Below are 27706 nucleotides of genomic sequence, written 5' to 3'. Positions count from 1 at the left end.
ATGAATATTTAATAAAAATAAAGCATGATGACCATAACCAAAACATTTTTGCAAATGGAAATAACCACTTACAATCAATTAAATGAGGCTTCCCACTATTCAGTGCAGAAATCGGTGAAGGGGAATAACTGGTAGTTAAAATTCTTCATTAATTTTCCCTTACTTAGTACTGTTTTGTACAAAATACATGTCATATTTGGCAAAAAAGAACAGGAGAGAAAATTTGGACAGAACAAATGAATTCCAGTATACCACTATTTTCTTACTCTCTTTATCATTATCTTTGTATCACAAGGGGAAATCAGTAATTTGCCTTATCTTATTTGTTCTTTTAAGAAACAATTTATCTTTCTATTTGATATAGACAGTCATTCCCAGTGCAACAGTGAAAGTAAATATACAAAATACAAGTGTAAGGAGTATTTTCAAGTATCCATACTGTGGTGGGATAAGTTAAGAAATGGAAGTAATGTTCAGTACTTGCTACTGAATGGCTTTTAGACATTTTAGGAGATTTACCATTGAATATAAGGGACTAATTCTTGCTGATTTGGTGATTTTTTTTCCAGATGTTTCTCTGTGATTCTTGGAGATGATGTAAAGGTTGTCCACAGAAGTTGATCAGTATTAATTCATTTCTACCATGCAGGACATTTGTGGGGTTTTTTTTTATAGCTCTGTCACTGTAAAAGGGAAATTTTTCATTAGGAATTTGATGAGGTTGGCTATTTCTGTATCTGTATCAAGATAGATATATGAGGAGATGCTATATATCTAGATCTATCTCCTCATATATCTAACTGGTTTTTCAAGGTATTTCATCCACATAGATCTCATTCTTGGTGCACAGGAACCTGTGTGCATAAGATCAGTGTCTTTTGGCTGCTAGTGTCCACTGGGGCTGCATTCATGCCCTAGATATCCTTTTGCCTCACCCCCCCACCCCCACTCCCAAGGACATTTAATGAAGGGAACATGCCCCAACATCCCATAGGACTTCTTAATAGCAGGGAAGGAAGTGGGCCATGGGAGCCATGTGGACAAAACATCTCAAACCACAGTTACTGTAAGGTATGTAACCATTCCTTCCTCTTTGAGTGATTGTCCACGTGTATCCCACTCTTGGTGAAAGCAGTTATCTGTTTTCTTGGAAACAGGTAGTCCTGTCTAAACAAGGATTATAGGACAGCTCCATCAAAATGGGCATCTGACCTGGAAGCCTCCAGCAAAGAATAGTGTCTAATAAAAGTGTGGACTGAGCTCCACACAGCTGCCCTACAGCCTCTGGAAATAGAGACAGTCACCAAACAGGCAGCTGAGACTGCCTGAGGCTTAGTGAAATGAGCTATTATATGGCTAGGTAGGTCTAACCTGGCTAGCTCAAAATATGTTGTTCTACATTTGAAGGTCCATTTTGTTAATCTCCGTGAGGATATTGCCTGACCCTTAACCATCTCTGCAAAGGCCACGAGCAGCCTAGGTGTGTTCCTGAGTAATTTTGTCCTGTTAAGATAATATGGTAATGCCCTTATTGCATCAAGAGTATGAAGTAGCTTCCCCCAAGGTTGAGTGAGTGTGAGAGAAGACAACTGAGATATTAATTAATTAGTTCATATAGGATTCTGAAACAATTTGGGGCAAAAACTTGGGATGAGGCCTGGAAATAACACTTTCTTTATGAAACGTATATAAGGGGGACTCTCCCCCGCCAGTCAAGCTGATGTAAAGGCTACTAAAAAGTCAGTCTTGATTGATGGTATTGGAAGGTTGCTAAAGTCCCAAAGGTGGGGTGGGTGGTTCTGGAAAACAGATCTTGTCAAACTAACTTGTACTCTCGTCAAAAAAAGATATCAAGTTTGAGAAAGATAATAGAGTTGATGTAATATTCTTAAGCTTCTATAAGGCATTTGACTTGGTACTGCATGACATTTTGATTAAAAAAGTAGAACAATACAAAATTAACATGGCACACTTAAATGAATTAAAAACTGGCTGATGTGCCAAAATGTAACTCTAAATAGGGAATCATCATTGAGTGGTTGTGTTGCTTGTGGGTTTCCACAAAGATTGGTTCTTGGCCCTACGCTATTTAACATTTTTACCAGTGACCTGGAAGAGAACATAAAATCATCAGTGATAGTTTGCACGTGACACAAAGATTGGAGAAGTGATAAATAATGAAGAAGACCAGTTAGTGATACAGAGCGACCTGGATCACTTGCTAAACTGGACTCAGGCAAATGATCATGAATTTTAACATGGCTCAATTTATACACCTAGGAATAAAGAATGTAGGCCATACATACAAGATGGGAGACTTAGGAAGCAGTGACTCTTGACAAAAGATGTGGAGGGGACTGGGGGGTAATCCGCTCAACATGAGCTCTGAGTGTGACAATGTGGACAAAAGGGCTAATGCCATCTCTGGATGCATAAACAGGAATCTCAAGAAAAGAGTAGACAAGTTATTTTACTTCTGTATTTGGTACTGATGCAACCCCTGCTGGAATACTCTGTCCAGTTCTGGTGTCCACAGTTCAAGAAGAATATTGAAAAATTGGAGGGTTCAGAGAAGAGCCACAGGAATGATTAAAGGATGAGAAAACATGTATTTTAGTGACAGACTCTAAGGAGCTCAATCTATTTACCTTAACAAAAAGGAGGTTATAGGGTGACTTGAACACAGTCTGTAAGTGCTTATATGAGGAACCCAAATTAATTATGGGCTCTTCAATCAAGCAGAGGAAGGTATAACATGCTTCAACTTCCAGCCATTGGATCTAGACAAATTCAGTCTGGATATAAGACTTTTTTTTTTTTTTAAACAGTGAGGATTAATTAACTATATGGACAATTTATTGAGACTCATGGTATTTGTAAATCAAGACTTGATATTTTAAAAGACAGTCTCTTGTTCAAAAGGAATTATTTTAGAGAAATGCTATGGCCTGTGTTATATAGGAGATCAGACTTAGGTGATCAGAGAATTATCTGGCTTGGGAATCTGTGAACCCTGTTAGCATTATATTGAGGTCCCAGGAGGGAAGGGCTCCCATTCTGTGAGAAAAATGTTAAGAAATCTTGCCACTGTCAGATGGGAAAAAATGGTGTTACCTTGGATAGGACAGTGATGTGCAGATATTGCTGATAAATTGACCTTTATGGAACTAATAGAAAGTCATGAGTGTTTCAGGGCTAGTTAATAGTCCAATATTGATTAAATGGTGTTATCAAAGGAAACTGCTTGTACTGAGATGCCCATTGGAAAACTTCTTCCACTTAACTATGTATTGGCATAGTTGAGGCTTTCCTGCTTTGTTAAAGAAAGCTCTGAACTTCAGCTGAACATCTTCTTTCAGTGGATGTCAAACAGCCAGTATGTGGGCTGTTAAATGTTCTGGGTATCTGACTCTTGTGCTGTGATACTACATTGAGTAGAGCAGTTAAAGCTAGTGGGGGCTGCGTTGAGACATTCACAAGACCTGAATACCAAACTGTCTGGCACATGCTGGGCTATCATGATCATGGATCCTGCATTTTATTTTAGCTTATTCAGAACTCTCAGTATCATGGGGATTAGCAGAATGACATACATCAGTCCTGGTGTCCATGCAGATGGCCAAGACATTTGACAAGGGAGCCCAACTGGCTTGACACTTGTTCTAATCTGTGTCAAATAGGTGTATGGATGTGTATCCCTCCTTGTGAAAGATATTCTACATCACTGAGTTCTTAATGAATTATTTGCACATCTGAAGTGTGTCTTTGTACGTGTTTAAAGAGGAGAAGACTTCTTGTGGGACCATGACCAGCATGTGGTATTTGTTGGGTAGATATGTTGATTTCAGCCACCTTTGTATGGCACATTGGCAAAGTCTGGTAAACAGTGTCACATAGCTGCATGAGGCTGTGTCTCCCTGAAGTCAGAGGCATGCTCTCATTGAGGTCTTTGGATGAGTTTGAAGGTGGTTGGTTGAGGTTTGCTATAGCTTGGAATCTTTTTCTGTAGAACTTAAGATCTCACTGACCTAAAAATCTAACATGGCTCCTGTGAATTCTTATCTGTTGACTTTGAGATCCATTGTGGCAAAGAGCTTTAAGGTTACTCAAGTCATCTGGTAATGTGAACTCCCCTGGATCAGCCAGTGAGCAAGATACTGGTAAACCTGGATCCCTTGTCTGCTTAGATGAATTTCCGTGACTGCCTAGCGTTTGGTAAACACTCTTGATGCTGTGGAAAAACCATAGAGCAGGACCCTGTACTCAGAGAGAGATGTTCCTACTAGGAATCTGAGGCTTTATAGATAGATGGAAATAGGCATCTTGAAGTGGAGAGCCACAAGCTAGTCTTGATCTAATGAAGGGATTATGAAGACCAGAGTCATCCTGAACTTGAAATGACATATAAACTTGTTGAGACGTCAAAGGGCCAAAATGTGATACCAACCCTTGTTCCTTGGAATGAGAAAATAGTAGGAATAAAAACTCCTACCCCTGAATTCTAAGGGCACTGCCTCTACTTTTGAGCTATTGAAACAAGAGGCTCACTCCCTTTTAGAGAGAGATCCCTGATGAAAAGGGATGAGGAAGGAGGGTAAGATGTAGGAAGGGACTGGAATTGAATTCAGTACCCACTGCTGATAAATGGTAGAACCCATTGGTCTGAGGTGATCCCTTTTCAGACTTCCCAAAAAAGAGATGGTTGCCAAAGGGTGGGGGGAATGGAAATAAAGATCCCCAGGACATTCTGTTGGGCTTGCAAGGCATTAGTTTTACTGCCAGGAGAAAGATGCTGATGGTGCTACAATTTAGAGAGAGGCACAGGGTTGTCTGCACTGAAACCCCTGCTTCTTCCTTGGTGGTTCCAAAGTCCTCTGAGGATTGTAGTAGTATTGAACAGACTGATGCTATCTGAAGGAGCTCTTGGGTCTGTCTTTCTTAGAGCTGGGATGTACAGGCTCAGGGAACGCAGGGTATCCATGGTTCTTCAGTGAGTGGAATGCCTTATTGATCTTTAAAAAGGTCATTGCCCACCAAAAGAAAGTCCTCAACTGTGATTTGGACCTCCTTCCATATTCCCGATGCTTGGAGACAGGATAACCTCCTCATCGCTTCAGATGTGGCAATATTCCATGCTGCTGTACATGATGGATCTAGTGCTGCTTGTAGGGAAGTGTAGGTTATCAGCTGTGAGAGGAATAGTGTGAGTGAGAATACAGACTTTGCACAAATGTTACTTATTTTTATTTTGAATGGGTTTTATCTTGATAAGCTTTAAAAGTAAAATTTACCCTCACAAGATGGAAATTTCCAAAGAGATAAGCTGCATATCTTACGAACCAGTTCTTAGAACTGTTGCCAGATTGTCTTGTCAAACATCTGTCATAAGATGTCCAAATTTATTCTTAACATTACTGATGGATGCATGTTGAATTGCTTCTGTTTTTGCTACCTGTTTTTTTCATAGAATTTTGATGGCCCGTTTTCCATTAATAGTGCCAGATATCAGTGCAAGACCTTCTCATCCTGAGTGGGGGCCTTGTGAACTTCCTCAAAAGTGGTTTTGTGCCTCTTTCATTTTGATTTTTTGTTGAGGATCACAAGTGCGTGCGTGTGTGTGTGTGTATATATAATTTATTTTAAATTGTTGGCTTAAGCATGACTTTTCCAATCCAACACTAATCTAAATATTACCCATCTCTAACCTGACTGGGCAAAGCTGTCTCTATCCAAGTCATACTTCTCACCACTTCTCTGAACTCACTGAAGAGTTCTGAAGGCAGTGCTATAAAGGGGAGCAGTCAAGACTCTAAATGCATAAAAATGAAGGTCCATTATCCCTTGGGTCTACAAGCCATTTGAGTGAAGACTGATGCTACTGATACCCAAGGCTTGCCTCTTTAGGGGAAACAAAGTGAAGATGGCAACCAACAGGCTAAGCCGGTCTGTGACTAGTCTGCCAGCACCTGAAGAGCCCGCTAGCATGAAAGTGCTGTGCCCAGCTATATCTCCTGTTCCCCATGAGCCCAAAGACTAGAAGAACTGAAGAGTTCCAACACCTGTTACCTTATTTTTTTGTCTTTTGTTTTTATTAACTGGGAGATATCTCAGCCTTTTGATTTTTTTTTTTTAGGGTTTGAAAGTATGATTGTATGCGTGCATGTATATATGAGCATCTGTAAAGTCCACATGGGAAAGCACCAGAAAAAGAGTTTGCCAAGTTTAAGCAACCCCTAAACATAGTCTTTTAAAAGATACTCATTGGATGTGTGTTTCTTTCTTTGTGTAGAATCAAACTGTCAACTGTGAATTGTTATGTGAAAATGTCCAAACTTCTGCTCATTAGTGTACTATTCAGGTTTGTATTATCTGTGATGGGGGTTGGGGGAAGTCATGAAATAGTTGGGAATCACATAACCGTGAAATCTAAGGAGGAAGATTTAATTTATTTCAATATTAAAATACTCAACCAGCTAAATTCTGATTGCATTGCTGTGAGTTTCTTACTGGATGTTTTACTCTTGGGGGAATTCTGTGCATCTGCGGGTGCACAGAATTCCCCCATCTTGCATAATTTTGTATTTTCCCTCATAAAATACATTTTGCCTAAGAAGTGCTGCAGTTCTGCCTTTTGCCCACCAGAGGCAGCTGTAGTGCCAGAACACCCAGCTGCGTTCATGCTGGCTGTTCTAGCACTACAGCAGTCTCTGGTGGGCAAAAGATGGAACTGCAGAACTTCTTAGGCAAAATGTATTTTATGTGGGAAAATACAAAATTCTATATCCAGTGTTGCAGAATTCCCCCAGAAGTAGAGTTCATCACAGCTTCTAGCAGACCCAGGTTAGAAGAGAGTGGGCCACACAGGGCTGCTGGGGTGTCACAGGCTGGGGTTAGACTTGAAATTAGGTGAAGGTTTCTAACCATCAGAGGAGTGAAGTTCTGGAACAGCCTTCCAAGGGGAGTAGTGGGGGAAAAAGACATATCTGTCTTCAAGACTAAGTTTATGGAGGGGATGGTATAATGGGGTAGCCTGATTTTGGCAATTAATTCATCTTTGACTACTAGCGGTAAATATGCCCAATGGCTTGTGATGGTACGTTAGATGGGGTGGGATCTGAATTACTACAGAGAATTCTTTCCTTGGTGTCTGGCTGGTGAGTCTTGCCCACATGCTCAGGGTTTAGCTGATCGCCATATTTGGGGTCAGGAAGGAATTTTCCTCCAGGGAAGATTGGCAGAAGCCCTGGGGGGTTTTCACCATCCTCTGCAGCGTGGGGCACGGGTCACTTGCTGGAAGGTTCTCTGCACCTTGAAGTCTTTAAACCATGATTTGAGGAGTTCAGTGGCCCAAACACAGGTTTGATACAGGAGTGGGTGGGTCGCACTGTGCAGGAGGTCAGACTATATGATTATAATGGTTCCTTCTGACTTTGATGTCTATGATTCTATGATTCAGAATGGCTAGTGGGGGGACAGACTAGAGCATGGGCTCAGGAGCTAGTGGGGTGACAGCGTTGAGCCTTGGGATGGGGAAGAGGGGCTGCAGGAACAGAGACAGATGTGCCTGACTCAATGGGAGAGGCTTGGGGTCAGTCAGGGTCTGCATGGGGGAGACTTTCCAACACCCTAACAATCCCCCCTCCAATAGAAAAACCTCCCATCCACACCCAACACCCTCCAGGTTCAATCCTAGGCTCCTTCACTCTCCCTCAGCTCTTCTGTTACCCCGACTCCCCAAAGCCTTTGCACTGCTTCTGACAGGTGCAGGGAATACTGTTCTGAGTTATAATTGAAATGAATTACACAGAGTTCTGTATTAATATGCCTAGTAAGGAATCTATTTGTCAAAATTTTTTTTTTGGTCTGTATTGTTGGACATACTTGCTGACAAATATTTTGAAATAAATTACCAAAATAATTGTAACTGGCATGATTATATTGTGTTATTTTGACAAATACAATATGCAGAATTTTTTGAATTTTTTGGCACAGAATTCCCCCAGTAGTAGTGTTTATAACCAAATAGACAGAACCTCCTTGAGATAGATAGATATCTATTTTTATTTTTAGGATTTATAAAGATTGCTTATCTGTAAATTATAAAAAGGAGTCTGAGTCATCTTTGTTTCAATAAGCAATATGGGTCAGAATCATAGACAATCTGTGTGGATGTGAACCAGTTCACCTAGGAGCCTGATCAGCTCTTTAAATTAACTTTTCATTTTCACACAGCTTCCCTTCGTTCATTATAGATTTTAGTTTTTCCCTGTGTTCCAAAATAAACCTGTTCATAAACTGAGACTAGTGTAAATAATTATATTTTCTGAGAAGCGCTTGGTAATTAGCTACTAGCATCTGGAGACTGTCTGACAAACAGACTTCATCCAAATAGGTCCAGCTTTAAGGTCTTTCTCCCTAAATGTCGATTTGGGAAGCCCTTGTTTAGGATTTGGATCCTTGGAGAGTAGCTACAACAAGAAATCCTTGTTACAGGGGGAGAATAAAAGTACTCAGAACCTTTGGAAGGGCTTGATAACTTTTTGTTAGCACATTTGGATGTGGCTTGAATTGATGCAGGAGGTCTTTTGGAAGCTCCAGTAGTCCCCTTATTTATCAGTATGGCAAACCTACCAAGCAAAGAAGGGAGAGTGCAGAATATCTAGCAGTTTGTGTGGTTTCTCTTGCATCTCCTCCACTGTTATGTCAAGAGCCTCTGCCATGCATTTAATATATTGGAATGCCTTAAAATCATCAACTGGAGAAGACATATGAGGCAATGAACCCCTCATAGGGAAGGATAATGGAATTGTGGCCAGGATTAATTGTTCTCCCTCATCTGCCTGGTATACACTTCTCTCTTCCTCCCATCTCTTTGGTATCTGAGGCTGTATTAATTGACTGAGCTGGAAACATCTATATTGCCTCTTAGGGGAAAGGAGAAGAGGACCTAGCCCTGCAAGTGGGGGGCAGTAGCTACTGGCTTGCAAGTATGGCGGTTGCATACCCCAGGGTGCCTAGTAGGGCCAAGGTTGATAGGCACATGAATCGTGGATTGGTGGAGGCAGAGAAGGATACTGTGGGGCTGGTCTCTGAAGTCCATGCCTTTTCCTGCTGAGAGCAGTCCCTAAAGTCCCTCCTGGATTCCCATTGTGATCCTTGTGAAGAGATAGGAGGGTGAGTGGGAAAGGAACCCTGCTGTGCACTGATGGGAAGTATGAGAAGGAACACACCATCTCCACAGATGAGGCTACCCTTTCAAGCATACATAAGGCACTCTGATGTCACTTATACTCAAGTAGGGGATAGAGTTGGTATTACCTATTTTGTTTGTGTTACCGAGGTCTCATGACCAGGAGTCTGACCAGCACCACCTTCAGCCTGTCCAGCAAGGTGACTCCTGTATTGGGCCCACAGCTAAATCACCCAGTACACACACATGCTCTAGGTGCCAATACGGATGATGCTGAGGAACTGGCTAGTGAGGAGGTCAGTACTAGAAGAAGGATGATCAGAGGTGCAGTGGAGATACTATAGGCATCTGTTTAATAGCTGGTACCAAGGCACCAGAGGGTTCTTTCTCAGGATGCTGGCTGCCCTTTGAGTTTTGAGAAGAGTGAGACCTATGGTGATTTTTATGTCTGTTTTTCATAGGCACTGGGGGAGGGTGACCTGTGTCTCAGCTCAACTCTGGAGCGATGATCTCTCCTGCACCTTTTCAAAGCTATTGTGACAGAGATTGAAGCCCGTGACTGGCGTCCAATGTTTCCCTGGAGCTTGGGGTAGAATCACAGCTCTCCAGGGCACTCATTAAGAGGGACTGGGCAGGAGACTGTGCCTTTGTTAGGTCCTTCCTTTCTGTGACCAAAGAGGCCTTCCTGGAGCACTCCAGAAGGAATAATCCCAGGTGGGCTTCATGGGCCTTTGGAAAATGAGTGGCAGATGGAGCAACATTCTGGAATGTGCCCTTTGCCTAAACAAACAAGCACCTAGAATGCCCATCACTTAGTGGTATAGAAATGTCATACGAGGGGCAAGATTTAATCTCTGGATTTTCAGCACAGTGGTTTAGTTTTTCTTTATTGGTTGCTAGGAGAGCAAGCGGACAGTGCAGCGGTTCAGTCGTGCTGCCATGGGTGGTAAGAAAGAACTGAGAGACCGTAGGGACTGCACCTGCCCTTTTATACTCCGGGGTGATGCGAGGACTTGTAGGGGTGTGGCCCCAATGGACCTTGCTGGCCAAAAGAATCCCGTCTCACATGGATGAGCACCAAGAGAGGGATCCATGTGGACAAATACTCAAAGATGAAACATGATTTACTCATTTCCCAAACTATAAAATTCCTTCTCAAGCCTATCTTCAAGAAAACAGTCTTTATTTTCCCAAAGACAAAAGAATAATAGATTAATAGAAGAAAATAGATTGTTTGTCAGCATATCTTATACATAATATTTATGTCCATATCCTTAGAGGTCAAAATATTAGAGAAGTACTTGTTTTCAGTTTTTGTATAATGGCTTCTAAAATTCCTTCCTTGTTTGGTGAGGATTCTTCAGCTGCCCTTTTCTGTAAACTCCTCATGAAGCTCTGGCACTGCCACTGTCAGACAGATTACTGGGTTAGATAGACTATTGGTTTGACCCTATATGTCAGCTCTTATGTTCCAACCTAGGTACTGATCCAGCCAACTCAGATCACTAATGCAAAATCAATCTCCCTCCTCCCTGCCCAGCTAGAAGGCATCTACTATGTGTTTATCAGTTCAAATTTAATGTGAACAAATTTTGATAATGGAACCGCATATATTTTCTTGATTCAGATTCAATTTGAAAGCTATTCCCTGGCTGATAAGGGAGCAGGGACACTATGGGCTGAAAGTATAATGTAACATTTGCTTTAAAAATAATTTGTTTTATAAAGTAATAAATCTTCATGGAGTTTATCAAAGGAGAAAATGTCAATGAGGGAAAATGCCTTATGCTTTATTAATTTTCCATACATATTCATTGATAAATGTCTCAAGAAATGTAAAATAATCCCAATTAGGAAGAGATCCTTTCATCTCCAAGGATGATAGATAAGGGAAAAAGCCAAACGTGGTTGATTAGTCACGATTCCTTATTCAGGTTCCCAGGTAATAATGCAAAGGCTGAAGTTGGTTATTTGCACATTGTGAATCTGAGAGTATCAACTATCTTAAATTCATATTGAATTTCATAATACGTAATATTTACCCATATATGTTCTGGACGACTGCCCTGTTATGTGGCACTTACACAGTTCCCCACTGCACTGAGGGAATAGTAATGAGGAACAAGGCCCTATTTATTCTCTTTGTGAAAGGACTTTCTGGTTGGGGAAAGGTTTTACTTCTAATTCAAGTACATTGTTGTTGCAGCTGTAGTATTTGAGTGTTTTGCTGCTGTGAAGATTGTGCCACACTGACCTGCTGTCTGTTTCTTTGCAGTGCCAATCTTTCCAAAGCTGCCTGGGGAGCTCTGGAGAAAAACGGCACGCAACTGATGATTCGTTCATATGAGCTTGGAGTCCTTTTCCTGCCTTCAGCATTTGTAAGTTCATAATTCAGCAACGAAAGACTAGATACTGTGACAGTCTGCAGATGCTGATATCTTACAAAAAAGGCATTATTCTATCCCATTGTATACTTGTTTGTTATTTCTTTAGTTTAAATTTTTTTGGGGGGTGGGGAGGTTAGTAGTTTTTTAGAGTTATAGAACTTAGTGCTTTAAAGAAAACCCATATGTTTACCCATACATCAGGCAGGAATTTGGTACCTAAACAGGTTTTCATAGTCTCCTTATGGTAAATACAGTAATATGCAATACTTTATGGATAAGATTCAGAATCTTTTGCTAGCTCTGCTCTGAGATTACTCTCTGAGTCTGGACTGAGACTCTGTGTAACTCAGCAGAAATGTGAGTTGTCATACTTTCAGAGCTAATTAATCTCTACTTTTAAGATCTTTTGCTGCATCCATTTTGTTGAGTACAATGTCCTGTGGGTTCAGAAACAGAGAAGCTTATTTTGCCACACACAAATTGTCATTTGGAGCTGAAAATAAAAATTCTAATTCCCTCTGATCACTCACTTTCCTGAAATCCACTGGTGATGGCCATTGGACAGTTCCATCTTGCCCTTTCCCAGACTCACTGCTTTATAAGTCTAGTTATCAAAGGCAAAATTGGAAAGTTGAAGCATTGCTACTGGATATGCTCAGTAGATAAAATCTCTGTTCTGAGAGATAATATGAGGGGAAAGAATAGAGCAGAGTACTGCGAGTTAGGAGGCCTGGGTTCCTTTCTTACTCTGCTTCTTGGCTCATTGTAGGGCAAATAGGCAAAAATGTTCAAGTATATCCACTAAATTTGTGTGTCTCAGTTTTTAGTTACCTTAACACATAATGGTCTGATTTTTCAGAGAGATTAGGCATGCACAAATCCAGTTGAAGTCAGTAGAAGTTGCATGTACTTATCACCTCTGTCAATCAAGACTTAGCTATGTCTGGTGGGTACCCAAATTTAGAGAACATGTGTTTGAAAATTTTGGCTTTTAACCTGTGTGAGCCTCAGTTTCCTCATGCAAAGCAGGGATAGGTTTGTAAAGTTTCTGAAATCTTCGGGGGGGAAGGATAGCTCAGTGGTTTGAGCATTGGCCTGCTAAACCCAGGGTTGTGAGTTCAGTCCTTGAGGGGGCCACTTAGGGATCTGGGGCAAAATCAGTATTTGGTCCTGCTAGTGAAGGCAGGGGGCTGGACTCAATGACCTTTCAGGGTACCTTCCAGTTCTATGAGATAGGATAGACAGGTAAAAATGCAATATAATTGCAAAGTATTAGTATGTTGTTATTGCTGCTTTGTGTTCTACTTTTTTGTAGATGAGCACGCTAAAAATAATTCCTAGGTAGAAAACAAAACAAATCCTCAAAGGCTGGATAGTGCTACATGAATCTGTTGCTATCACAATGAGAGCAGCATCAACAGTTGGTCTGTGTTCAGAAAGCATTCAAATTCCCTCCTGTGTAAAGGCCTACAAAATTCATCCCTATTCAGGGAGATGATTCTCTGGCTGCCAGAGAAAACAATCTATAGACTAAAAATTCTTAGGTGTATCTTCCATGGGAACAAAATTTCTCTTCATCCCTCGAAGATCATGTCCACCAAGCACATAATTTCATCATTTAATTTGACAGTATATAACTAACCAACAGAGCATTTTTAAAGAATGAGATTTTATGAAAATATTTATGCATAATAATTTGGTAATAGGCAGTAGATTCCTGCTCTGTTTTCTTGCTTTGCCACATATATGCATTTACCAGTCTTAAAAAACATAGTTAAAAAAACACAGGTGGGGACTAGCAGAAGTAAAAGTCCCCTCAGCCTAAGGGACTGTGCTTATTTCAGAATCTGATGACTTGAGTAACAAGTGGAAATAAACTGGTTTCTCCAGGGCCACTCAATAATAATAACTAGCTGACAACCCTATCCGTTGCACATGTGTAATTCGGAAAGTCATGTGTCTCCCTATGCCAATATGTTTGGAACATAACCAGAGCTGGTGGTGTGGGATGGAGCTGGAACCTGTGACTGTGAGGAACCTGGTGTATGGGCTCCCTTTGAGGTGGAGCCTGTGTCTATGGGGGAGCAAAATGGAGGCAGAGACAGGGAGTAGCAGGACCCCGTGTACCAGGTTGTAGCGCAACTCAACTTTGGCCGGCGCATCGTCTGTCCATCATGCCAGCAGGGAAGGGGCTCTGCCATTACACAACCCAGTTCTGCTAGTTACTGTCTCCCCTATTGCAGAGGAGTGTCCTGACTTGCTCGCAACCAGGAAGAGGGAGGGGCTGCCCACAGTCAGTCAGTTTTATTGTGAGAAAGGGGAACCAGTGGGAAGGCAGGACCAAGAGCAGGGGGTGTGGGGCAAACCCCCTCCTTCATGAGTGATGGAGAGAACAATTATAGTGGTATTTAGCAGTGACCACTCAGCTTTTCCAAGCACATACTTTTTACTCTATTAATAAATATATTACAGAGGAAACCTAGTCAAACAAACAAACCAGATTTAAACCCACACTAAACCAACCAGAAATCGCCCGTCTTCCACAGGAGGAGTCTGATAGCCCAACATCCCTTCCAACCCTTCAGTAAAGGTTGGGGCCACCTCCTGTTGCTTGAGAAAAGACAGTCCCGTGAGTTTCCTCAGAATCTGCAAAATCCAAGTGATATCTTGTTTTGAGAAGGCTGTAGCCCTTACGGTTGCAAAGAAAACCCTGCAAATGTGAACATAACACCCAACACTAGTTTCCAATATCTGCTGCAGACACAGGGCTTGAAATAGTAGCTGTAAAATAAGTGTGTTCTCTTTCCACCGGCTGCTTTAATTCATTGCAGAAGGGTAGAAACAATTTATTCACAGGCAGGAGGTTGAGGATATATGAGTCTGTTTCTTCACAGAATAGGAACCCCAAGGAACCCAATAGAAACTCAGATCCTTTGTTTATGCTAGGAAATTTTCCCTAAAATTGCTTACTAATCCTACCATGTAGAAATTTTTGTTTTGTTTTGTTTGTTTTCATGGAGAAAAGAGGAGAATACAGGGGATCATTGACATGAGGTCTGTCTGGACATGAGGGAGTTTCCTTCACTGATGCTAGCAATGGTAGGATGGTCTCCATCCCATCCTGAATTCTAGCTCCAGGCAAGCAGCATGCTTCTCAAGTTTCTCTCTCTCTGCCCAGCTTAGTGCAAACTTGCTGAGGGTGCAATCCATCCCATCATCCAGATCATTAATGAAGATGTTGAACAAAACCAGCCCCAGCACAGACCCCAGGGGCATTCTGCTTGATACCGGCTGCCAACTAGACATTGAACCATTGATCACTACTCATTGAGCCCAACAATCTAACCAGCTTTCTAGCCACCTTATAGTCCATTCATCCAATCCATATGTTTTTAACTTGCTGGCAAGAAAAATCTGGGAGACTGTATCAAAAGCTTTGCTAAAGTAAAGATATATCACATCCACCACTTTCCCCATATCCACAGGGCCATTTATCTCATCATAGAAGGCAATCAGATTGATCAGGCATGACTTGCCCTTGGTGAATCCATGTTGATTGTTCCTGATCACTTTTCTCTCCTCCAAGTGCTTCAGTATGGATTTCTTGAGGACCTGTTCCATGATTTTTTCAGGGAGTGAGATGAGGATGACTGATCTGTAGTTCCCCGGATTCTCCTTCTTCCATTTTTTAAAGATGGTCACTACATTTGCCTTTTTCTAATCGTCCAGGACCTCCCTCAGTCGCCGCGAGTTTTCAAAGATAATGGCCAATTGCTTGCACTCATATCAACCAACTTCCTCAGCACCCTCGGATGCATTGCATCTGGCCCCACGGACTTGTGCGTATCCAGCTTTTCTAATTAGTCCTTAACCTGTTCTTTCACCACTGAGAGCTGCTCACCTCCTCCCCAGACTGTGCTGCCCAGTGCAGCAGTCTGGGAGCTGACCTTGTCTGTGAAGACCAAGGCAAAAAAAGCATTGAGTACTTCAGCTTTTTCCACATCATCTGTCACTAAATTGCCTCCCCCATTCTGTAAGGGTCCCACACTTTCTCTGACCTTGTTGCTTACATACTTGCAGAAATCCTTCTTGTTACCCTTCACATCCCTTGTTAGCTGCAACTCCAGTTGTGCTTTGGCCTTCCTGATTACACCCGTGCATGCTCGAGCAATATTTTTATACTTCTCCCTAGTGATCTGTCCAAGTTTCCACTTCTTGTAAGCTTCCTTTTTGTGTTTAAGCTCACCGAAGATTTCTCTGTTAAGCCAAGCTGGTCGCCTGCCATATTTGCTATTCTTTCTGCACATCAGGTTGGTTTGTTCCTGCACTCTCAATAAGGCTTCTTTAAAATAAACCCAGCTCTCCTGGACTCCTTTTCCTCCCTCATACTAGCCTCCCAGGAGATCCTGCCCATCAGTTTCCTGAGGGAGTCAAAGTCTCTTTTTCAGAAGTCCAGGGTCCGTATTCTGCTGCTCTCCTTCCATCTGTCAGGATCCTGAATTCAACCATCTAATGGTCACTGCAGCCCAGGTTGCCACCCACTTCTACTTTCCCTACCTATTCTTTTTTGTTTGGGAGCAGCAGGTCAAGAGGAGCACTTCCCCTAGTTGGTTCCTCCAGCACTTGTACCAGGAAGTTGTCCCCAACACTCTCCAAAAACATTCCAGATTGTCTGTGCACTGCTGTATTGCTCTCCCAGCAGATGTCAGGTTGATTGAAGTCCCCCATGAGAACCAGGGCCTGTGATCTGGAAACTTTCTGTTAGTTGTCTGAAGAAAGCCTCGTCTACCTCATCCTCTTGGTCTGGTCGTCTATAGCAGACGCCCACCATGACATCAACCTTGTTACTCTCACTTCTAAACTTAATCCAAAGAGACTCAACAGGCTTTTCTCCAGTTTCATACTGGAGCTATAAGCAATCATACTGCTCTCTTACAAATAGTGCAACTCCTTCAGCTTTTCACCCCCGCCTGTCCTTCCTGAACAGTTCATACCCATTCATGACAGTGCTCCAGTCATGTGAGTTACCCCATCAAGTCTCTGTTATTCCAATCACATCATAGTTCCTTGACTGTGCCAGGACTTCCAGTTCTTCCTGCTTGTTTCCCAGGCTTCTTGCATTCGTGTACAGGCATCTAAGATAACTAGAGATTGCCTTATTTTCTCAGTATGAATCAGGAGGCCTCCCCTGTTGCACCCTCCTCCTTTTGTTTCCTTCCGGTATCCCACTTCCCCACTTACCTCTGGGCTTAGGTCGCCATTGCCCGGCGGGCCTAGTTTAAAGCCCACCTCACTAGGTTAGCAAGCCTGCCTGCGAAGATGCTCTTCCCTCTCTTCATTAGGTGGGTTCCATCTCTTCCTAGCAATCCTCCTTCCTGGAATAACATCCTATGGTCGAAGAATCCAAAGCCCTCTCTCCGACACCACCTGCATAACCACACATTTACCCCCACAATTCGATGGCCCCTACCTGGGCCTTTTCCTTCAACAGAGAGGAAGGACGAGAACATGACTTGCACCTCAAACTCCTTTATCCTTCTTCCCAGAGCCACGTAGTCTGCAGTGACCCGCTCAAGGTCATTCTTGGCAGTATCATTGGTGTCCGTGTGAAGAAGTAGGAAGGGGTAGCAATCCGAGGGCTTGATCAGTCTTGGCAGACACTCCATCCCATCCTGAATTCTAGCTCCAGGCAAGCAGCATGCTTCTCAAGTTTCCCGGTCTGGACTGCAGATTGATGACTCCATCCCCCTTAGGAGGGAGTCCCCAACCACCACCACCCATCTCCCCCTCTTGGGGAGTGGTGGTCGTGGAACCCCCTGGGACAATGCATTCCATGCCTTCTGGTCAATGTGGTCTCCTTCTGATCCCTTCCCTCAGATGAGTGTTCCAAACCATTCTCCATTGTAGTACTGTGCAGAGAGCCTGAAAACGGTTTCTTACCTCTATCTGCATTGCTGGTACATGGATACTCCTCTTTCTTCTTCTAGAGGTCACATGCTGCCAATTTTCTTCCCCATTCTGCGCTGCTCTCTCTGATTCTTCAGCAGCTGTGCCTGCCGTACCAAATGCTGACTTCTATCCAGAAAGTCTTCATTTTCTCTGATGCAACGCAGGGTTGATACCTAGGTCTCTAGTCCTTTAACCTTCTCTTCCAATATGGAGACCAGCTTTCACTCCGTACAGACGAAGTCGCTTCTATCCTCTGGGAGAAAGACAAACGTGATACATCCTGTGCAGGTCACAACAGCTGATCGCTCACTATGCATAATGTCTTCCTTCTAAGAATCACCTCAGATGTTGTATTTACTGCTCACAAAAGCCTGAAAGGCCCCCCAAAAAAAATAAAAAAAAAACCCCACTCTGTGGGAACCGCCTGCCTTCCTCTCCCGCCCTTCCCAAGCGAACTCTCAGGCAAACTCCCTCGGTTTGCTTGTGCTTGGTTCACAACCAACTGCTTTTTTATAAGGCTCCTGGCTCGAAGCAGTTGGCCCGGCTCAAAGCCTTCCCTCCAATCAACCACTCAAGGCCCACCTGTAACATGGCAGGTGATATCATGACTCTGAGTTTTTCTCAAGTATTGAGTCAGAGAGAGTTTGGCCTGTTTTATTTTATTTGACAAGAGTAGTGTGCATTGGATTAGTTTGGCTGATGGTCATACTAGGATTATGAGACTATTCACCTAGAGCTAACAGCAACATTAGATATGAAGAGTATCCACTTGAAATACATCATACTTTTCATAAAACGTTCTAGTTTGACTATATGTTGAAAAGCATGGTTAAACTGGATGTAAAACAAAAACATTTCCTATGAGTAAATTCAGAGAGCTTCCTTTTCCATCCTTTTGTTTTGGTTTTCTCTGTGTATATTCTGGCAGAGTGAATATATGGGTATGCAGTCTCACACTCCAGGAGATTTGCTGTGTATTTGTGTGTCAGTGTAGATGCAGCTAGACCTGTAGTCCACTATGAGCATTCTGAGAAGACCAGGCCAAGAAGTACATACATCTAATACTTGCTTCATTATTACAGTAGCTTTATATAAAAGTTCCTGGTTTTAAATGATTTTAATGTTACCTATTTTCATTTCCTTTTCTCTCTCTGAAATGCTAGACATTAAGTGCTAAAATCTGTAGCAATAAGAAAAAAAACTGTAGATTGAACTTTCAAAGCTATTATTTGATCCAAGTTGTGCTTATTCTTAAATAAATGACTCATCAGCTTTCTGAACTGTATGTACTTTTTGTTCTTAAAGTGACATGAGAGAAAATGCATCGTTTACAAATTATACACTTATCTGTTAAGTTAAATGTACCCATAAGGACCTGATATCTATGCTACTGGTTGTGAAACAGCCAGTGGATACATCTGATAAATTCTCAAGAAGCCAACTGACTCCCAACAAGTGAATTATATGTATTTTCTGTTTCTGCTCCTTTCTTGTCCCTGGATTTCCTGCACAGAGCCCTAGAATAAATTGTCTAGATCTGGGGACTCTCAGACTTTTTCATAATGTGGACCACATATTGATAAGAGTATCTCAGCCCTCCTATTCGCAGTTGCGCAACTTCTTAATGGTAACTGCAGCAATTGTTTACATGAGAAACAATTAATTGTTCCATTGGTAGCTCCACTCCCTGAGAACAAATCTCTCCTCTTCTTAGCTGTCCCTAAGGGTACCTAATTATGCCGGTTCTCCCTCCTTTTTTCCAGGTGCTTTTACAGGCATCCAGGTTCATCTATAGAACGAAGATTGACACTTAGAATTTCAGTGGTGAATGCAATAGAATAGTGGTTTTCAATCTTTTTTAGATTTGCGGACCCTAAAAATTTTCAAATGGCATTGTGGACCCCTTTGGAAAACTTAGACATAGTCTGTGGGTCCCCAGCGGTCTGCAGACCATAGGTTGAAAACCACTGTTCTATATTAACAGCAACCTTTCGTGGACCCCTTAGACATAGCCCAGGGACCCCGGGTTGAAAACCACTGATATAGAAGAAACTAAAATAGATAAATAGAGACTCTGTAGAAGCAGCTATGCTCTGCCTGTGATAGCCTTTATGGTGAAACCTCCTCCCTCAGTAATCATGGCCTCTATCTTACCAATATTCATTCTTAATGCAGCGCACTCAAAACCAGGTTGCCACTGTTCATAGTTGGCTTAGTTCATAGAGTCTCACAGTCTTCCACACATATCACTAAGTCATCAGCGAACAGCATGTTTCAAAGCAGCTCTCATTCTGTACTCTCACTTATATCCTTAACAGCAAACAAAAAAAGGCTCTATGCTGATTCCTGATGCAGACCAATGTTCACTGGACATTTTGGCACAAGTCTGTCTCCGGCTCCACCAAACTAGTTCTCATGATACGCTATTGTACACCTTCGGGTCCACAAAGACCATACCCAGTTGCTGTCCATGTTCTCTGAACTTCTCCATGAGAATTTGTAGAGCAAATATGGCATCAGTTGTACTCCTTCCTGGCATGAATCTGTACTGACTCTTCCAAGTTTCAACCATCCTATGCAGTACTTTACTTTTGAGTAATCTTCTCCTGTACTTTCATAGCATGTGGTGTCTGCTTAATTGGGCAATAATTAGCACACAGTGTAGTAAGTGTAAGTAGTCTCTTGCCCTATCCAAGGCCGGGATCAAGTGTCTTGATGTTTTTGGCCTTTTGGCCTCGAGATGAAAACCTTGTCTGTGTCTCTGGGACCTTGAGGTAAAAATATTATCTAAGTTATCTCCATTGTGTTTAAAAATAGGCTCCACAAGACTTTAACAGCATTCATCTGGCATTTTTCCTTTCTTGAGAATACCGTTGTACAGACTTGTAAGATACTTGATGCCTTTCCCTCCCAATTACTTCACCATAACCACTGGTACTTCATTTGGCCCAGGTACTTTCTCTGTTTTCATTTTTCCTAAGTGCCTTCTTCCTATATGCAGTATATCATGCTGTGGTTCAGCTTATGTTCTTAATTCCTCCCTTGGATTCTCCTCATGCATCACTCTTCCAAATAGTCACTCCAAACTTTGTTGATTGATTTACCGTTCATTTGCAATGCACTATATTCATTTCTAATGTTAACAAACTCATTCACATCCCTCATCATTTTCTCTGTTACGTTGATGAGTCTATAGATGGTCTTCTCGCCCTTATGTTCTCCTAGTCCATTATATAACTTGGTCACTGAAACTTCTTCCAGTCAGCATTCCTACATTCCAACTTGCGCATCTCAGCTTACTCACTCACTTCCTTAGCTTTAGTGGCCCTTGCCCAGTTACAACAATATACGTTGCTTGCGGGGAATGCCCTAGCCCTCTGGGGTACATTTGTCATGGACATTGGTTCATGTAAGCATATTTGTTGGACAAACTTTTCAAGTTGGCTTTCCAAGACTGACACCTTCGGTTTGAAATCAGAGTTTTCCTTTTAAATCAAAGCTGCCTATCTGCCCCAAGGGCCTTGTTTTGCCCTCCTTTATTAGATAAAAGTGTCTATCACCACTTAGGCACCATCTCCTACCTTCTTGCCTTCCATCTCCATAGCTCATGGATGCTCATTACTTCCAGTCATGGGACAAAATAGACATCTTCCTCCAAATTAAGTTCTACATTATTTCATGGACTGGCCATCAGGAGCCACCCTAGTGTAACTTTCTTTCCTCCCTTCTATTACTAACTGAGATGAAGTGTCATGAATACCTTCAGAGTTTCCAGAATATCAAGGAAAAAAAAATCAAAGACCACTTTTCTACCTCAGTCTTCCATGTTACAATATAATGCATGGTAATACATACCATTCATTTTTCAAAACAGCAACATTTTGATCAAGCTACTGTCATTTCAACCAATAATTTCAGTTAATTATGCCATAAACAAAGGTTTAACTCAAGGGCTTTTTGACACTGTGCTTGTATTGTTACAGAAACAATAATCCAGGAATCTAGCAAAACTCAGATAATGCCAGATGTCAAAGACTAACAAACAGCACAGCTATGATGGTGTTTGTAGAGGGCTGTGTATGTCAAAAGGATGGAAGTTTATTCTCAGTATTAGAATATTCTCTTCCAAAAGTATTCTTGTTGTTTTTTTTTCAAATATTTAATTTTTTTTAGATTAGTTTCATTTAAAAAAAATAGACTGATGCTATTTTCACACAGCCCAAAGGAGTCTCAATTTCTAAAAAGGTTGGCTTTGAGTAATTTGTTACAAAAGTCTGATGATGGAATTCCATTGACCTGATAGCTAACCTAAGAGCGTCTGCCAAATTTATGTGAAACACTTCAAGGCCACCTTGTCTTCCTTGTACTGCATACACGGATATCTCTTCCCACCCCCAAAATCACTAACCTCTAAGCGTCCGTGCTGTATAGTGATGCCGGTTGCCAAACTTTGTAATACACTTCAGAGGTTTCTTTTTTTCATACCAGAGTTTTCAAAGCTTCAGTGAACTTCACAGCATAACAGTGCTATATTATCCAAAAGTGCCTGGGAGATTTGTCTTTGAAAAGATGTTTGTGTCCTCATTACAAATGTAGTGTGTTTATTTGGATTTTAACTCCATACTGAATAACACACACTTCTGTCATCTAGATGATAAGTTTGTGATAAAATTAAGCAGAGGAAAGAAAGGAGAAGGATTTTCTCCACATTAAATTTTTCATAAGACTTCTATGTCATGTGACCATGACTCGGTTTACATGCAAAACCATCTCTTCAGGCTGTGACTGGATACATTGCCCATCTAGGTCCTACAAGATTCTCAGGCAGTTTGTACGGGGTTTCCCAGGTAAAGACAACTCCCACAGCCTTGTTTTCCCTGCTTGAGTATAGAATTACTGGTAGATTAGTAGAGGCTTACGTAACAAGGTGAGTGGGTGCAGATAGGACTTATTCCACATGCAGGGCCAAGATGGTGGTGATCAAAAGAGGAAGAAAGGACTGGAGCAGGGAAGGGAGACTGGGCTCTCAAGATAGGAGCAGGCTTTGGTACGCTATTTATACCCCAGAAAGAGAAGGAAAACATTTTGTGTTTTAGCTACTCTCTTTGATGGTGAGGGAAATCCACACTGCGATAAATTGAACGTTTTACTTTCATAAAACTAACAAGTCAATCATTTCCTTCTGTGTATTTTTCACAGGGATTGGATACAGGTTACTTCCATGTGAAGAAGAAAATGTTTTCAGGAAGTAATGAGCCAGTGGCATCTTTTCCTGTCCCTTATGATCTGCCCCCAGAGCAATATGGAAGCAAAGGTAAGACGTACCGCTTGAAGAAGGAAAAAATGTGAATGCTACATTGAGGCCAAATTGTTTTGTCCAATTTCAAACCCGGTCACGTGCTCTGCATCGCAAAGCTTCACTCCAACATTACTGTGTTGGCATTTCACTTAGGACAGCCCTCCAACATGTTGCTTTGTGGCTTGAAAGCAAGGGATTAGGAATTTTTTGTGGTGTTACTTGTGAGAAGATAGAGCATGAGGGGGAATATAGCAGGGAGATATAAGCCTGTGGAAGCAGGAAATAAAGTCAGTCTTGTATTCACTTCTAGCATGGTGTTCAAGGCCTCTGTAAACTTCACAGGGGGGTTTGTTTTGTCTTGGCAGATTTGGTGTTTGTTTTTTTCTTTTGTTTGGACAGGTGAGTTAAAAAGTCTTGTGATTCCCCTTCTCATAGTAAGGCTTGGGAAGTAGATTTTGTTCCCATGCAGATACTCTGTTATGATGATTTTGCAATGCTGCCTCAAGAGAGTCTAGGAGTTATGTGAAATCAAAGACTTTGGGAGAAGGAAAACAGAGATATGGAGGAGAGAAACAATTACATGGTGACTGTGAAAAATGATGCACAAAAAAAGTTCAGCGAGAATGTGAAATAAGGAAAAGAAGGTGAGAACTAAAATTCAAAAGAAAAAATAAATCCATAAGTAGGGCTACGTGTCTGTCATGGAGATCACGTAAATCGTGGATTCTGTGACTTTCCACGACCTCTGTGACTTCTACAGTGGCCAGTGTGGCTGACCTGCTCAGTCACCCCCAGGGACAGCCACACTGGCCACTGATGGAGCAGCTCTGGAGCCAGCTGCTCGGACGGCCCTGGGGCCTGCTTGGGTGGCCCCCGGGACTGCCTGAGCAGCAGTCCTGGGGGTGTCTGGAGCAGCCCTAGCTTGGCGGCCCCCAGCAGTGGTCCCAGGGGCAGCCGGAGCAGGGGGACAACTGGCGTAGCCGCTGTTCTGAAGTCCCTGGAAGCTGATGCCTCTGGCCCTGAGCCCACTGGACTCCCCTGAGCAGTGCCTCCCCCAAGAGTAGCAGCCCCCCAGGTAAGTTTTAGTCAGGGGCATTTATAGTACAAGTCATGGACAGGTCAGGGGCTGTGAACTTTTGTTTATTGCCCCTGACCTGTCCATGACTTTTACTAACATACTCATGATTAAATCATAGCCTTATCCATAAGATATATATGCTTGTATCAGCCTCCTTTCAATGCTTTCTTCAGTCTTTCATGTATAGCCCAGGATTTAATTTAGTCAGGAGTAAATTTTTTAAAACATTGAATCTCCCTTCGAAAAAGGGATATAAATTGCAGAGGAGAAAGGGTTATGAACCCCATAATAGTATGAGACACTTTCAAAATCTAAAACTCTACAAGGCTGTGACCCTAAACATAGAACAGATAAAGCAGTAAACTGATATATGCATGATGCTGCAGGGCAGGGATAGTTTGAAAGCTTAGAATATACTGAGAATTATGGTGATGTTTCAGGGAAGCCCACAGAATCTGGTAAAAGGTATTTCTTTGGGTGCTGTCCCTATTTATTCCATTTCTGGATATCCTACAGTCTGTGAGATCCAGTCAGGTTGTGCTCCCGGTAAATGAAGCCATACCAGCAATGGCTGAATGGCACACACTGGCTACCTACCCTGACTCCCAAGAGGGTAGAAAAGTGTTACTCTGTGCCAGGTAAGGGAATGGAATTCATGTTCATCCACCCTGCCCTGAACTCCTTAGTGGTCCAGGCAGCTATGAAAATATCCAGACAGCAACATCCAAGCATCACCCCTGCCGATACGGAAGCCAAAGTCTCTAGATCTTGTGGAGAGGAATGTGTTCACATCTACCAGCCTTCAGTTTAGAATGTGAGACTATTGGGCCCTTATCACAATTTCCTGAATTACTCTTAAGTTCCTGGACTTTAGGGACAAGTTATCTCAGGAGGACAGGGCTCAATTTCGAGCCTTTATTGATGAGGGCAAACTAGTGGCCAAAACTTTATTATAAGCTATGGATGATACAACAAGAAGATTCATGGCAACAACCAGTGGGAGTTGTGCAGTGGGAATCATGGCTGCAGTCTTCAGGGTTTTCCATGGAGATGAAAACATTTTTAGGGACTTGACCTTTGTTTAGGCTCATTCAATGAGAAGAGAAATGAGTCTTTACACTTGGTGAAGGACTCCAGGGCAGCCCTCCGCTCCCTGGGTATATGTACAACTGTCCTCAAAGAGAAAATGCCATGAACAGCCATACAAACCGAGGCACTTACTTCAGTCTTTCTATCACCAGCACTCTTATGAGCCACCTCACAAATGACAGAAAATGCAGAGGCCAAGATATCTTCCACTTCAACCACACACCCCCAACCAAGAGATATTTTTGACTAGATGCCCGAGAGCTGCAATACAATATTGATGACATCTCTACCTGATTCTGAGATCCACTTCGGGGGATGCCTAGCAAAATTTTCACACAATTGGAGGGTGATAACAGGCAAGTGGGTGCTGGATATCATCCATTCCAGCTATGCTATTGAGTTTTGCCTCCCACTTCCTCCAAAACCCCATTCCCTGTCTCTTTTCAGGGACCATTCTTAAGAGGGTATTCTCCTTCAAGAGAGAGAATCTCTTCTCTAAAAGGAGCAATAGAGCAAGTACCCCCTCAACATTGTGGGGAAAGGGTTCTATTCAAACTACTTCCTAGTTCCCAAGGAGAAAGGAAGCTGGAGACCCATTCCCAACTTGGGTTGACTCAACATTGTTATTTTCAAACTGAAATTCCCTGTGCTTACAGTGGCACCAATAATACATCCCTAGAAAGAGACACATGGTTTACCGCTTTCAGTATGAAAGATAAATATTTTCATGCAGATATTCACCCCTTCCACAGATGATTCATCAGGTTTGTGATGGGCTCCCACCACAGCCAATACCGGGTCCTCCCATTTGGGTTAGCTACAGCTTCCAGAGTCTTCACAAAGTGTTTTCAGTAGTAGCAGTGCAACTCAGCTCAGACGAGGCAGCTCCACCATCTTCCCATTCTTGGATGACAGGCTTTTGACTAGCAGGTATTGCATCACCTTCCACCACCTGTGGAAATATGCGTAAACATGGAGAAGTCTACCTGTACTTGGATGCAGACCACGTAATTTATATGAATGATACCAGATTCAATCAGGATAAACCTCTACCTCCCCAAGGACAGATTTCACACTGTGGGCACTCTGATAGACTTAGTTCTGCACAGCCCTCGAACATCAGTTTGGATCTAGCTCACTCTCCTGGGTCATATGGTGCTATATATTTAAATGATGCAATTCACCAGTCTCCACCTTCCTTGCCTACAAGCTTGGCTCCAAACAAATTATATGTTGAATAAGCACAGCACGAACACCATAGTAAGATGAGGGTCTCACTGACATAGTGGAGGAACCCTGGACACATGTGCATGGGAGTTCCCTTTCTATCCCCCACACCTGACAAAACGATAATTACAGATGCCTCCCTGAGAGGCTGGGGAGCCCACATGGACAAGCATACAGTGGAGGTCACTTGGTCTACTTGGGAAGCCAGAATGCACATAAATCTTTTGGAACTGAGAACAGTAGCAGAAGCTTGCAAAGCATTCCCACCATTCATACAATCCCAGCATGCCCAGATAATGTCAGACAATGTAACAACCAAGTAACCATAAACAAGCAGAGCAGGGCAAGATCCATCCCATGAGTTGACTGTTTCTGTAGATGGAGGAACTTGTGTATCCGGAACCATATCACTGTATTGACAATTTACCACCCAGAATTCACTGGCAGACACCTCAGAAGGCATTTCATCACCAATTGTGAGCGAGAGTTACATGATGGTAAACAGCATCTTCACTCAGTGGGGAACCCTCACTTGGGAATTGTTTGTTTCTCAGGCAAAGAGGAAATGCAACATATACTGCTCCAGGGGAGCTCAAGGACAGTACTTCAGAAGCAATTCTCTCCTACTGCCTTGGTCAGATAGCTTGAGCTGTGCCTTCCTTCCCATCCCACTACTACCTCAGGGTCTAGGGAAAATTCAGCTGGGGAGGGCGAAGATGGTAGACTGTAAAAAAAAAATAATAATAATAATAATTTGGGGTCTAAGTGTGTACGAACCAGTATTTTTATAAACTAGCTTCTAGAATTCAGACTAATACAAATATATCTACTTAAAAGAATTATAATGCAAACAGTTATCATGAGCTTCTTGAAATCTTTCAGGAGCCCCTCAGAAATGTAGTGGTGGATTCCTTAATAGTCATGTTCTCCTCCCAGCCTTGTCTTCTTGACTTGCTTGTTTTAATTCACATCCACTGCAGTGTTAATCATCCACAAAACTGTGATCACATCAAATTTGATCCTGCTCCCATTAAATCAATGGAAGTTTTGCCATTGAATTCAGTGAGAGTAGGTTTGAGCCCATCATCCTAACACACACAGGGTTAGAGCATTTCACCCTGTTTGTATAATGTGCTAGGAAAAGCTAAAAGGAAAAAGGGTTGGTCTGCTGTATTAAAGAGCTCTTCAGGACTTCATTTTCCCCACATACTCAGATATGTTCTTAAGTGCCATTTCAATTTCCCTGGTGACAATACAGACTTAAAATAGAAATGCAGATGTAGCCATATCACTAACATTGTATCGAAGAGTAGTATACAGCACATTGTCCATGGTAGTAGTAAATACTACTAAATCCGTTCCTCTTTCAATATAGCGGTAAATTATTAACTGAAAGGTGTAGCATTTATTGTATGATGTTTACCATTAATTAAATCTAATCTCTTCTAATAAATCATTAAATGGCAAATACTAACTGAAGTTCCAGT

The 27706-nt window shown here is 42.2% G+C and overlaps 1 protein-coding gene across 5 annotated transcripts in view; it reads left to right on the top strand.

Annotated features, from left to right (window-relative positions):
* Positions 1-27706, top strand: part of TDP1 (tyrosyl-DNA phosphodiesterase 1) — a 120577-nt gene that overhangs the window by 69020 nt on the left and 23851 nt on the right. For all 5 annotated transcript variants that reach the window (XM_039535091.1, XM_039535093.1, XM_039535089.1 and 2 more), the window contains 2 exons: positions 11466-11568; positions 22726-22840. In XM_039535091.1, the coding sequence (XP_039391025.1) occupies positions 11466-11568; positions 22726-22840 (218 nt within the window). The remainder of the gene's footprint in view (positions 1-11465; positions 11569-22725; positions 22841-27706) is intronic.

The sequence above is a fragment of the Mauremys reevesii genome, linkage group 4 (assembly GCF_016161935.1).
Source record: "Mauremys reevesii isolate NIE-2019 linkage group 4, ASM1616193v1, whole genome shotgun sequence".
In the NCBI taxonomy this organism is placed as follows: Eukaryota; Metazoa; Chordata; order Testudines; family Geoemydidae; genus Mauremys; species Mauremys reevesii.
Note: the sequence above shows the minus strand (reverse complement) of the source record. Positions and strands in the feature narration are given on the sequence as shown.